We start from the raw sequence: 15061 nt of genomic DNA on the forward strand, positions 1-15061 counted from the left end.
ATAGTAATGGAGTTTTCGAAAATAATTAATAAAATAGGGATAGAAATACTTATGTAAATCATTGGTGAGGATTTCAGATAAGCGAATAGAGATGCTTTCGTTCCTCTGAACCTCTGCTTTACTGCTATCTTCATCCAATCAGTCTTACTCCTTTCCATGGCTGGCTTTATGTAATGCATCACCATTGTCAATGGCTACTTTCGGTCTTCTCTCGGGAAAATGATCCAAATGCCCTGTCACGGCACGGCTAATCGTCTGGAGGCATCACCCTTGTCAATGGTTACATCCTATCCTCTCAGTGAACATGGTCAACGCACCCTGTCACGGCACGGCTATTCATCTGTCGGTTCTCGATCATACTGGAATAGGATTTACTATCCTTTTGCGTCTGTCACTATGCCCAGCAATCGCGAGTTTGAAGCTCGTCACAGTCATTCAATCATTGAATCCTACTCGGAATACCACAGACAAGGTTTAGACTTTCCGGATTCTCTTGAATACCGCCATCATTCTAGCTTACACCACGAAGATTCTAATTAAGAGATCTAAGAGATACTCATTCAGTCGAAGGTAGAACGGAAGTGGTTGTCAGGCACGCGTTCATAGGGAATGATGATGATTGTCACGTTCATCACATTCAGGTTGAAGAGCGAATGAATATCTTAGAAGCGAAATAAGATGAATTGAATAGAAAATAGTAGTACTTTGCATTAATCTTTGAGGAACAGCAGAGCTCCACACCTTAATCTATGGAGTGTAGAAACTCTACCGTTAAAAATACATAAGTGAAAGGTCCAGGCATGGCCGAATGGCCAGCCCCTCTGATCTAAGAACCAGGCATCCAAAGATGATTCCAAAGATTCAAAGATGTCTAATACAATAGTAAAAGGTCCTATTTATAATAAACTAGCTACTAGGGTTTACAGAAGTAAGTAATTGATGCATAAATCCACTTCCGGGGCCCACTTGGTGTGTGCTTGGGCTGAGCTTTGAGTGTTGCACGTGTAGAGGTCCTTCTTGGAGTTGAACGCCAGCTTTTGTGCCAGTTTGGGCGTTGAACTCCACTTTGCAACTTGTTTCTGGCGCTGGACGCCAGAATTGGGCAGAGAACTGGCGTTGAACGCCAGTTTGCGTCATCTAAACTTGGGCAAAGTATAGACTATTATACATTTCTGGAAAGCCCTGGATGTCTAATTTCCAACGCAATTGGAAGCGCGCCTTTTTGAGTTCTGTAGCTCCAGAAAATCCATTTTGAGTGCAGGGAGGTCAGAATCTAACAACATCAGCAGTCCTTCTTCAACCTCTGAATCTGATTTTTGCTCAAGTCCCTCAATTTCAGCCAGAAAATACCTGAAAGCACAGAAAAACACACAAACTCATAGTAAAGTCCAGAAATGTGAATTTAACATAAAAACTAATGAAAACATCCCTAAAAGTAACTAGATCCTACTAAAAACATACTAAAAACAATGCCAAAAAGCGTATAAATTATCCGCTCATCACTCGCCTTATGTATCTTTTCCAAAACCAAACGTTTACATTCAAAAATTCAAAATCCTTTTTTAAAAGAGAAATCCATTAATTCTTCAAAATCCAAAACCTTTTTTTTTTGTATAAAATATTAAAAGTTTTCCTAGACAATATGAATGACCAACCTATTCCAAGCATATGTTCATTAAGTCTATACTGAACCAGTTTGATTTTTCATACTTTACTAAACTAAAAATACAAACCAATCACGGCCTCCGGCCCATCACATAATCAATGACAGCCTCAGGCCCAAACAACTCAATCAACATCCAATTTACCACAATCCGACCAATTTCAGTCACAAACACAAATAATGAGATTCAGATACAATCAAGAACAATTACAACAAGTATAGAAATTAACAGTTAAACATAATTATTCACATAGGCAAACCAATTACAATATGCACACCCAAACAATGTCACATAGATGCATATGATGAATGCCAGTCCTAATTGGCAGTGAGATCTCACTTGTTAGTTATCTTGCCAAACCCGACACATCTCCCAGAGATGACCCTTCCGTTCACGTATGTCATATGCGCTTCGGGGATATAGTGCCCGAATTTACTCTTGTGATACGCGAAGGGATGCAAGTAGGATCCCACATCAATTACTCGCATCCAAACGTAGGCGGGATACCACATTAACCTGCCCCACGCTGATGCTGCTATCTGGACAAGCAGGATCCCACATCAACCTGCCTTGCCAGGCACATAGCGAATTACAAAGGCATCCCTAACAGCACCGTCGAGATCCCACATCAACCGACTCAGAATGTTAGTGCTTCCGAAGGGATCTCACATCAACCTGCCTAGCCTTAACGTTTAGCGACTTATCAACAATCTCAGTAATATCCACAAACAATTAGGCTCAAATCATATATCAAAATCATTCTTGACCCATTTACTTTCAATAACAAACGTATTAAATTCACATATTTCCAAGAATAACTTTTCCTAAAAAATCAACTTCCTTTCAAAACGAAGTCACTTTATGTAACATTTTCCTAAAACTTCCAGACAACTTCAAAACCATACCAAATTTAAAATCTCTTTTAACAAACTCAAAATCATTCATTCTAAATCAGAACTTGGTAATAAAACTCCACAATAGAGTCTCAAGATTTTAGAAAAAAAACAACCCATCTCATTTTCTTAACTTCATTGAAAATGCTTAAAGTCATAACTTCTTGGTTTGAATCAATCGAATAAAATGTAAATCAAACCGGGTTATATAAATCAAAAGTCCCAAACCAATTTCAAAACCCAATCACCTAAAACAAAAACCAATCCATTTAAATCAAAACCACTTTCAGGTTCACTCTTAAAACCAATTCTTTGACTCTTTCCAAAACGTTGCAAACGGAATTATTCAATCAAAGTCCAATTTCTCTTAAATTCACTAAAACTTCTTTGAAAGAAATTCTTAAGTCAAATTCAAAACATAAGCCCTTTTCATATTTAAATCAACTTTAAAGCATAAGACTTTTCTTAAATAATTTAAAATCGTAAAATAAATCTTTTTAAATAAATCGAACTCAAAACAGTATAATTCTTTTCTTACTAAATCAGCCTCAAAACATCTACTTTTCTTAAATGAATTAATTTCGAAACATAACTATTTTCCTAATAAATTAAAAATCAAATAATAGAATTCCTCAAATTCAATCTATTTCTAAATAACTTTTCAATCAAAGCCTTAAATTTTATAAAAAAATTTCAGCAACATCTCTTCTAAAATTCAGACTTTGCCACCCTTTTTGGGTCCCAACTAAACCATCTCCAAATCAAACCAATCCAAAATTAAATCATTTTCAACAAATCAAACTCATTTCCAAGACTGTAACGAAACAATTCAGCAACCGTCTGTTTAACAAAACCAAACAATAATTCAATCAACAAACAATCATATTCATCCAATTCAAGCCAGACAATTCATAAGACTTGCATAATCACCAAAATGTATTATTCACATAAATATCCATTTATAACAATTCTAAATTATAAAAATTGAGTTTTTAGAAAAATTCCTACCTCGACAAGTCGAACTCAAAAACCAAACGCGTCCAAGAAACCTTTTCTTTCGGCCCAAAATCATCGGCAGCTGCAACTACAGCCAGACTCACTTTCGCAACAGCAGATACAACTTTAATTGCAACATGTAACCTCGGTTACTAAATCCTAAAACATTAATATCGTGAAAACCTTAAAACATATAACGGAATACTAGCGGCGAGGGTTCCTAGATAGAGATACTTACTGTAACAAGAAAAGGAAGCAGCAAAGGTCTTTGAACTAATTTGGCGGCAGCTTCGACAGCCAACCCAAACGACAGCGGTGACCAGAACTCCGGTGACGGCAACTGTAACAACCATGCAGTGACGGTAAAATTTTTGGAATTCAAAAGAACGAAAACCAAACACAAAACCCTTACCAGCAGTGAATCCTGGTGACGGCAACAGCTCTGATGATTCAGCAGCAGCAGCGGTGGCTACCCGTCTTCTCTTCCGTTTGCGTTTTCTCTCCCTCAGCTCAGATCGGCAGCGGACCTCCAGCATTGGCGATGGAACACGCAACAGCGGCGGCTGAGCTCGTCAACGATGGCGGCAACGATGACGTGATGGTGGCACTGGACGACGGCGACGGTGAGCCCGATGACAGCAGCGCGGTTCCTGCTTTGCGTTCCTCTGTGCACGATGCTGACTCCACGCCTCCCTCTCTCTTCGGCTCGGACACGACAGTAATTCTGCGGCGACGAGTCAGATGCGCGTCTCCTCTCTTCGCGACTGAGCTCCCTCGCGCGCCTTCTTTTTCTCTCTTCCCTCTACTCTTCGTGCTCCCTCCTTCCTCTGTGCAACACAGCGGTGTGGCGGCAATGATGCCTGCCGGTACCATCCTCCCTCTTCCCCTCTCCTTCTCTTCCCGCAGCCCCTTCCCTCTTTTCCTTTCTTTCTTTCTTTCTTTCTTTTCTTTTTTCTTTTCTCACCGTGGCATGGGAGTTAAGGTTTGCCTTAGGGAGTGTGTGAGAAAGTGTTGTGTTGTTTTAGGATTAAGATTTCAATTTAGAGATTTTGGGTTTAATTTAAAATCTAATTAAATCTGTAAAATTACTTTAAAATATTATTTGTTGTATCAAAATACTAATTGGTTTGAAATCAAATACTCTAATTGAAATTATTAGGTAATATAATTAATTGTCTTTATTCCTAAAACTTAAAGTATTAAATTATAAAAATATAAATTATTTAAATCAAATCATATAAAATCCTTATTATTTTACAACTACTAACTTTATAATTTAAATATAAAAAATAATTTGATAATTATAAAATTAGATAAAATTTCTAATTTAAATAGTTAAACCTCATTATTTTCTAATTTCTAAAACTTTAAATTGTAAATAGGAAAATACTCAATAATTATAAAGTTGGATAAAACCTTAATTTATTTCAAATTCAATTAATCAAAACTTTGTTTTAATTTTCTTTAATAAAATAATTTCTGAAATTAAAGCTGTTAATAAATAAATTATTTGAAATTAGTTCATAATAAAATTTTTCAAAAGTTCTAGGTCTTACACTCGTCAACAAATCTCTCCTTGTTGGCCTTCAAAGTATGGGTATACTTGAAGGTCTCTGCCAGTGTTGCCTCACGATCTAACGACTTAAACTACAAATTATATCAACCAATAAAATAAATCAACAAATTAAACAATTAATTCAGGTAAGGATTATCTTACTGCCCACTTCTAAAACCACCGCTCTTTGGTCTCAGCCAAGATCGTTGTGTACCTTGACCACAGGAGGTCATATATTGACTTAATGACCTCGAAGATCTCCTATGTGCAAACTTTTGTTGACGAGCTGTCTGCGACCCATTATGTGAGTTTAAATTAATCCTAAATTTTAAATTTATTTGCTTTAAAGTCAATTAACTGTTATCCCAATCACAACGACACAGGAGGATTACACATAGAGGTTGGAGGCCATGATCTAGCAGTCTCGGCCACCTAGTGGGAACGACAAAACTGGCTACGAGACCTCAGTGGTAGATCCTAATAGGGTTTGGTGCCAGACCGCCTCTGAACCCCACAAGAATCGCCGCTTCGGGTTTGGGTCGTTCTTTGCCAGTAGCCTCCGCTCCTTCGCGTTGGCGGCTTCCTCTGCCTCTACCTTTGTCACCATCCCTGTCGATCCCCAGGAAGTTATTGACTTGAGGGAGGAGGTGCAGAAGCTAATACATGAGTTTTACTAACAAGCGGAATAATCTGAGTAGAGGTACAACGACCTTCTTGCAAGCGTGAGAGGAGCCGTTACCATCAGCTCGGACCTGACGGAGAAGCTGGAGCAGTTAGATCATTTGTGAGAGTAGATAAAGGTGTACAACCAGCAGATGCGCGCTAGAGGCAGCATTTCAGCGGCAACGCTGATGGTGCCAGCGGCAACGCTAATGGTTCCAGTGGCAACGCCGTTGGTGGGGCACCGACGTCAGCACCTACTTCTCCGCCTCAGCAGAAGGACCTCGACGATGACGACAACAATTACAAGGATCTATCGGATTTAGGGATTTATTTTTTTATGCCTACTTAATTGTATTCTACTTCTATGACATTCTATTATATTAAGACCATTTATTTTTAATAAAATAATTTGTTAATTTCTGGTAATTTTGAATTGTTGTTAGCAATTTCATTAACAAGAATTTTAATTTAACTATTAAATTGTGGCTTAACTGTGCCCAAAAAGAAAATAAAAATAAAAATACTGCCGATGAATTTACCGACGGACAAATCCGACGGTAAGTTGGCGCCTAAACACGTGAAATGGCGCCAAAGTTACTGTCGGGTTAATCTGACAGTAATCATCAATTTAGTCTCGACAAATCTATTTTAAAAACCAACGTAAAATCCGCCGGTAATTAGCGTCGGACGAAAATAACCCACCAATAAATAGTTTCTAGTGTCATTTATACTGTCAACTCCAGGACAATGGTAAATCCAACAGAAAAGTAATTATCGCCGGATTTATTTGATAAATCCAATAATAAATTTGATGGTATTTAGCGTTTTTCTTGTAGTGCGATAAAACTGCATATATTCTACGATGCTGAATTCGACAGTACTCAACATTTTTCTTGTAGTGTTGGTTGTTTATATCAGATCGAAAGGTACTGCTGTTAAGGCTGATTGAGTAATGTAATCCATTCGGCCAAGAACAAGGTATTGAGTTCCCATCTATTGAGTTTTTGAGACGTGCAATCCAATAATCTATATAAATTCAGTGATTGATTTTTATTTTTAAAAAATAATTTTAAAAACTTGGCCATTGAATTAAGTATGCTGATGAATTTGTGACCGATTTAGTCATCACCATAATTTTAATGTTTTTTTTTTTTTTTTACTACTTTAATAGTCGGACACTAAATCGATCACAAGCTAACTGTGAATTTCTAAATTGGTGGCATCAGACGTATTTCCTATAATGGCTTGGGCTTCAAACAGTTAGGAGGGGTAAAATCAAGAAATATTTAAATTTACAAATTAAATAATAAAACAATTAAACAAGAAGGCTCAACCACTTAATCCAAAACTTTTAATATTTTGAGTATTTATGATTGGTGTCAGCTCTAATCCAATATATTATCGTATAATGAACCTATTGCTTATTTAATAATTAAGAACCCTATTGATCCAAAATTAAATTAAAGTCTGATTGTGTTATGAAATATCCTTAGAATAAAGGCTTTAATTTGAATCTGGAACGAATTATTCTTGAGTTCATTTCCACTACTATTGAAGGTCAATAACATTAAAAGTAAGGACTATACCAGTTAGAGTTTTTAGCTTTTGGTTTTAGTTTTTGAACGAATAATGAAAGGACTATACTAGTTGTACATTAAAATTAGTTATTAATATAAAATATATGTTGGAATATAAATATAAATTAAATTACACATATATTTATACATAAATATATTAATAGCTAATTTTAGTGATTAATTTTAGTGTACGAATAACATTTTTATAATGAAAATGTATCTTATCATTTTTTTGGGTGACTAAATGTATCTTATCATTATCATTGGGCGTTTAATTTGCGTTTTTATTATTTACTTTTAATATTTTATATTTTTAAGGTTTTGTAAAAAGAATAATAAAAATAATAAAATTCTACTTTTTGTTTTTATAAAATTCTAAAACAAAATATTAAATGAAGTAGAAAAATAAAAGCCCAAACCAAACTGAGAATTTAATTTATAGGATATTTGATCTTTGATGCATTGTCTCTTCTTTAATTTCTATAAATGATAGTCAATATCATATTTTAGATATAAAGGAGAATGAAAAACTCAAGTTTATCTATGAACACATAAAACGTGACAATAAGGAACAATAATTTTTTTATATATATAAAATAATACAATAATAGAGTCAGTGACTAATTGTTGATGATGACACTAATAATCATAAATTAACAAATTGTACATGATAACTAAAGGAACATTCAATTCCCTCTACAAAGGCTAATGTGTATATATATAAACCCCCCCCCCCCCTTCTTCCAAATAATAATATTAATAAAAAATAGAGTAAATAATAAAAATAGAAAAGACTATTTAACAACCCTAATTATACCACAAACCATGTAACAATAATCAAGCACGTGACTTGCCCCGTTTTGAGCCAAACACCCATCATTACACCACAAATCAACAAATTCCCTCAACTTTATAACATAGGATATATAAATATATATATATATAGATATATATACCATATATATACACACACTAGACTTAAATTTCTACAACATAACCATAGTGTTATTATCAACCTCAAATCTCATGTCGTTCAAGTTTGATGCAATAACCCCACCATCATGGAAGCTATTTTCCTCAAGATCCATGTCCCACATGAACCCATAGCCGCCGTCGTCGCCGCCGCCGCCGCCACCACCACCTTTGGGACTTAGTTGAGTAATGGTACTATTTTCCTTAGTGGAAAATTGAAGGAGATTCATCAAAGAGGAAGAACCGTTTTGGTTTTGATGATGATGATGATGATGATGATTATGGTGGATTGCCATTGGTGATGATGATGATGAGAAATTGGGAAGTTGGTTATACCCAATAACATGCAAATTGTTGCAATTTGTTTGGTTTGTTGGTGGGGATGATGATGATGAAGCCAAAGTTAGGGATGAAGGTGTGGCCTCATACATGAATTGTGGGCTTAGTTTGGCACTATTGTCTGTTTTGCCCTTGTGAAACACTCTACACAAAACCCAATCCTCCTGTGTAATCATCAAATAAATTTAATTAATTAATTGATATGTGTAATGAAAATACTTTTTCTAAAAGTTAAATGAGTTTTTAAGTTGTGGTCCAGTTAATTTTTTTTCTTTTATTTGTAATAACAAGACTTTTAAATAGGTAGGTGCGGGTAAATTTTTTTTTATTTATTGTATATATAAATTAAATTCATAAATTAATAAATAAATAATTATACAGTAAATAAATAGATGACCTAATTAGCAGAAATAAATGTGAAACCAAAGTTTAGGACTTAAAGGAACTTTATCCTCACACCAAAAATACGCGTCAAACGAAACCAATTTCTTTTTCTTTCCCATAATGAAATTATTCTGTTCCATCCAACTCAAACACTCATAGCAATGCATGCATAGCTGTAACAAATTTCATTGGCGCATATATATATTCTAATATGAATATTTTATATTGATTATGTAAGTGTTGTTAAACTTAAGTAATTTTTTTAAATATACTTTTTAAAAATTATTATTTAATAATTAATAATATATTACTTTAATTTCAATAATACTTTTTAAAATATTATAGTCACCGTAACATTATTATATTAATATATATAAGTTGTCACAGACGCATGCTGGTTCCCTTTTTATCTCAATAATCTAAATGATCGATGCTGAAGCCAAATATGATCCTAACTCAAACGTTCACATGGAGAAAAGACATTAGATTCTACCTAATCTTTTACATGACATAGGCTAATTAAGTTTTCAACTTTCCAACCAGAAATGAAAGTTGTTTTCAATTATCTACAAGGTTGTCACTTTAAGATGAAATACAGGTCAAGTTCTTTCCATATTTATGGTGTTATACATAAACCCGTTTATTATTAAAAATAAGAGATCATGTTTTATTAGTCGTTGAGAATGTTGTAGAGTTTTACATTTTGAATCGATAAATTACAAGAAAATAAGAAATCAGAATGTATAGTTATTATATATATATAATAATAGGTACTTATTTATATTGATTTAACACACTTTTTATAATTTTAGTGATTGACAATGCAATTATTTATTATATTTTTCATATTATTAATTAGTATGTAAACACTTAATTCCTAAAAACAAATTTGTATTAGCAAACAAATTAGTTAAATATATGCCTAACTTAAGTGCCTAATATGTTTCTTTAAAAAAAAATCTTATCATCGGATATTAGTCATTTCATCTAAAGGTTTCATTAAGATATAAATGAAATCACAATCATAAGTTTTAACATATATCTCTTACGTGGGAACATATTGAAACTAATTAAGATCCTTCTCTCCACTATACCCTAATCTCATTCCCCATTTATCATGTACCGTACACTCCCAATATAGTAGTGGCCATTACTATTATTAAGTAAGCGTGTAAACCATATCATAATCAATTAATCATGATATCTATATGCACCTTTGAAAATATTTATAAATATTTTTTAAATTTAATTTTAATATACTGTCTATATAAAATAGATTTACATATACATCTAATCACATATTGTTATATCAATAAAAATAATTATTTTTATTTTGACTACATAAATAATCATTTAAAAAAATAGATGTAATTAAACGACATCGTTAAAAACTTTTGAAAAATTTAAAATTTGAGATGCGAGAAAAATGAATTAACCTTAGGTGGCATGTGTGGGGTCTCCAAGCGAAACTCATGCATGATCCAACCAGTTTTGATGCCATTTGGGGCTCTATTCTTGTAGAACACCAAAGTCTTCCGCATCCCTACGACCTCGCGGGTGAGGGGATCGAGAACCGTACGATCCTTGCCGGTCGCTTTCCAATAGCCAGATGTCGTGGCGCGATTGGTGCGAAACCCGGTGGCGTATTTGCGGTCACGGAAGCTGAAGAAGTACCATTCATTTGCATTGAGCTTAGCCACCTCTGTGTGTAGAGTACGCATGCATGAAAATACATTACATATGATGGGTCAGTTTATGGTTCTAGCATATGTGGACAACAACATCACTTAAGTAAGGTAGGTATCACGAAAGAGAAATCTTATATTTTATTTAAATTACACTAAATATTATTTTCACTTCTTAATCATTTCCTTTAAAGATAAAAAAAGTTTTTTACAATTTTAAAATTTTTAATTATTTAAGTGGTCAAAAATCGTTAAGTCTATAGATCGAATAAAAAATTTTACACTGTAAAAGACTATTTTATTCTTCAGTTAAATTATCAAAAATTAAAAATGACATTTATTCTTTAAACTAATATATATATATATATATATATATATATATATATATATATATATATATATATATATATATTATTATCAGATAAGATCATACGAAAAAATTTTTGTCGAAATCTCGTATATTATATATATACTGATAAAAAGATATGTATGAATTTAGGATATTGGACAAAAATATATGAATTCGACAAGACAATTCATACGGTAATTAATAGAGTATTTTTTTTATGCAAATTCCATATGATTTTGTCATGCATAGGTGATTTTCATGATTGAATATCTCAACAGTAAAATTAAATAGGGGATTCAGAAAAGGTATTAATAATCAATGATAAAGATTAACATATGAAGTGTTCACAAAAAAAGATAGACAAATAGGTATAATATATAGAATAAAATCATAAAAGATGCTCTTATGTGTAAGACTGTAAATTATACATAAAAATTTAATATTGATGATAAAAAATAAATATGCACATATATAATCAAGTCATACATACATAATTTAATTTAGATGAAGAAAGAAATATTTTCCACAAGAAGACACATACTTTATATAGATAATTTGATAGATACTATACATTAGTTATCGTATTGTAGAATTAATTGTTTCCATGTGAATATAATTATGATCATCTCACTATCTCAGTAATAATTAGGTCTTGTGTGTGAAATCACTTTCATGTATGTCATCTTGTTCATCAATGACCTTGCAATTTTCAAGTTTCCAATCCCCATCAGATAAAGATGACCTAAACAATGGCACTTTTGAAGTTTCAATGCGTTTGCCACATATTTGTGATTGTGTTGTAATGATCTTTTAAAAAAAAAAAATTCTCTCTCTGCTTTTATCCCTTTTACCGTTTTCAAAATTTGAAAATCAGTTAATTTAGATTAGGAAAAAAAAACTAAAAATGGATATAGATATAACTATTCGTATATTTTTTTTTATTGGTTTAAATTTTGGAAAAAAAATTATGACATGATATTAAATTTCTATAATCTAAAAATTTAGAGTTCAATTCTTCTTGACAAAAAAATAATAATTTTAGTATAAAACTAATAAAAAAAATAAATCTTGCATAAAATTTTACACAAATCCAAAAAAAAAAAAAAAAAAAAACTCTTACATATGATAGAGGCATATTATAACAATTTATATGCTTCTTTATTTTAAAAAGAATAAATTTCATGGCACAATTTCTAATATATAGCATCTATAGTTGATTATATATTGTAAAAACAAAATTATATATTAAAGTTAACTAGTCAAAATCACTTAGATACTAAGCCATGTTCAAGAAAAGTAATTGAGAGTTACTGAAATAATATATATATATATAGGTAAAATAATTGTATACTCTTTAGCAATCAATATTTGTTGCTTGATGGGAAATGAGAATGAATTAATAGATTTTGTCAACTTCATAATAATCGTGCATAGTATATATATATATATATATGCAATAATAATAATAATAATAATAATAATAATAATAATAATAATAATAATAATAATAATAATAATAATAATAATAATAATAATAATAATAATAATAACAAGCGTGTAATTGAAGTGACAAGCATGACATGCATTAGTGAGAATGATGACTTGAATCCCAAGAGAGAGAAAGAGAATTGTGATATATAGTTAGTAGTTTCTAGCTAGCTAGGCCCTATATGTTGTTAATTACAAATGTCCGGTTTCTCTTAATTACATGATGTTGAGGTAATCTTAATAATCATCAATATCACAAAATTAGGAGGTTATTTAACACTACAAGTAATATTATATTTTGTAAAATAAATAAAACTAAATATTATTTTCATAAGAAGAGAAGAGTGAACACTACATACACATATAACACATACTACAACTCTTCTAAAATTAATTTAAATAAGGCCATATAATGATCATGGGCAAAAAACCAAAAATAAATGATATATACTAAGAAATGAAATAATTCTAATGTGTAGTGCATGTGCATCTATCCAAGTATTCATATATATAGAGACATGAATATGGACCAGCAAAATAGGTTTGGTGTCAACGGTTTTGGTATTTGTGGAAACTAAACATGCAATAGAGACGATATTTGCACATGACAAGTACCTCATGTTATACATATATATAGGCCATGCATGTAAATTAGATTTGTTTTCATTCTAAACACAGATAATTTCGTGTATATATATATTCTCATGTTTATAAAATAAAGTATGAAAGAGGATAGGTAAAAATATTTAATTCCAAAAAAAAAAGTAATTATTGTTTTAATTTTATTAGTCCTCCATTGCAATTTGAATTTTACTAAAAGAGAAGATAATAAAATAATAATAATAAAAAAGAATGCTTGAAAATTAAAGTGGTGTAATAAAGTGGTGCAAGAAAAAATTAAAAAAAAAAAAAAAAACAGAGAATCTTTACAAGAGGTAGACAAAAGACATCCTTTATCGAATTTCAATCTTTAAAATGATTTTATTAGAAAGAAAAAGGGAACGTGTTTTGGACGCGCTTTACAGCCAAAGAATTCAATCACATACAAACTTTACAAATTAAAGACAAAAGCAATAATAATAATACACACAAGTAGATAAATCAAGTGGAAGAATATTATATATAAAATAATTGTATAAAGAACATAATAATTATTTTATTTTGGCCGTGTATTCCTGAAGAAGTTGCCATTACCCTAATCATTGAGGAACTGAATAAATTATTACACTTAATAGTAACACCTCACCTTCTTGTTTCTTTCTCCCTTTGCTTTGAGTTTTCTTTCTCTCCCTCTTCTGCTTCCTCCTACTTTATTCTAAACATGCTACCTAGCTTTTCTTTTTATGTTAAATCTTATATTTATTTTGTTTAAGGAAACAAAATTCAAGATCTATGGACACCATGTTAATATAAGGAGACAAGGTTTAGATTAGATTAGACTATAGCTCTATATATATGTGACTGAATGTGAACCAAATATCTATGTCTATTTTCTATCAAAAAGACAAAGGCAAAAGACAAAAAAACCACAACAAATAAAACATGGGAAAAACATGATTTATGATTATAACTTTAATGTTGTAAATAAAATGGAGGAGGAATTGAAGGAGGCATGCATCATGCATTAGGATAAAGGTTAATTAAGGATATATTAAGGAATAACAATAAGGTAATTATAGAATTTAATTCGTAATTATAATTGATATTACTATATATATTAATAATTAGATTAGTATGTACCAGGAAGCTGCCATGGCTCACAAGTGTGCAAATCAATTTCCATCAAAGTACCCTTGAGAACTTCCTCATTTGTGATCTTCTTGTAAAGATAGTGAAGAACTAATTCTTCATCACTTGGATAGAACCGAAACCCAGGTGGCAATGAAGCACCAATATCTCTAAGACCCATGATTATATTTTTATTTTCTTGTAATAGGGAAGAATATGGAGGGAAATCTAATTAAGAATTTTTTTTTTTTTTTTTGGAGAAAGAGAAAGAGAGAGAGAGTTTTAGTATATGGTAGAGAAAGAGGTGTGTGGTTTAAATTTGAGAGAGTAGTTGCTATGTTGTGTATTTGAAATATTAAGGTATAATGGCAGAAAGGTTGGTGCCTTATATATATAGTTTTGAAGATAAGAGACTTTGCCATATAAAATTAAATTTCTTTAACTATACAATTATATTTTTAGGCCAGGGCCATGCTTGTGTAACTGGTTAGACATGGTAGGAAGTTTCAAGAAATACCAAAGTTACAAGAAATCTTACATAACTGTTTAATAGTATAATAACAATAATCAATACCAAAAAAAAAAAAGTATAATAACAATAATAATAATAATAATAATAATAATATTATAATTTACTAAATAAATAATAGTTGATGATTTATATTTTTTCCGAAACCTATATGCAAAAGCCTAAACTAGCCAAAAATTATTAGAGATAGAAACCCTCCAAAAGACCCCTTTTTATTTGTATTATTAAAAAAGTTACTT

General features: G+C 31.5%; 1 protein-coding gene across 1 annotated transcript; it reads right to left on the minus strand.

Annotated features, from left to right (window-relative positions):
* Positions 1 to 7907: 7907 nt before the first annotated feature.
* Positions 7908 to 14657, minus strand: LOC112727065 (protein CUP-SHAPED COTYLEDON 3). The gene is made up of 3 exons (XM_025776666.3): positions 14306 to 14657; positions 10480 to 10745; positions 7908 to 8823 (listed from the first exon to the last, which is right to left on the minus strand). Exons 1-3 carry the CDS (start codon positions 14472 to 14474, stop codon positions 8335 to 8337), a joined length of 924 nt encoding a protein of 307 aa, XP_025632451.1. The 5' UTR covers positions 14475 to 14657; the 3' UTR covers positions 7908 to 8334.
* Positions 14658 to 15061: the final 404 nt, after the last annotated feature.

This window comes from Arachis hypogaea, chromosome 12 (assembly GCF_003086295.3).
Source record: "Arachis hypogaea cultivar Tifrunner chromosome 12, arahy.Tifrunner.gnm2.J5K5, whole genome shotgun sequence".
Lineage (NCBI taxonomy): Eukaryota > Viridiplantae > Streptophyta > Magnoliopsida > Fabales > Fabaceae > Arachis > Arachis hypogaea.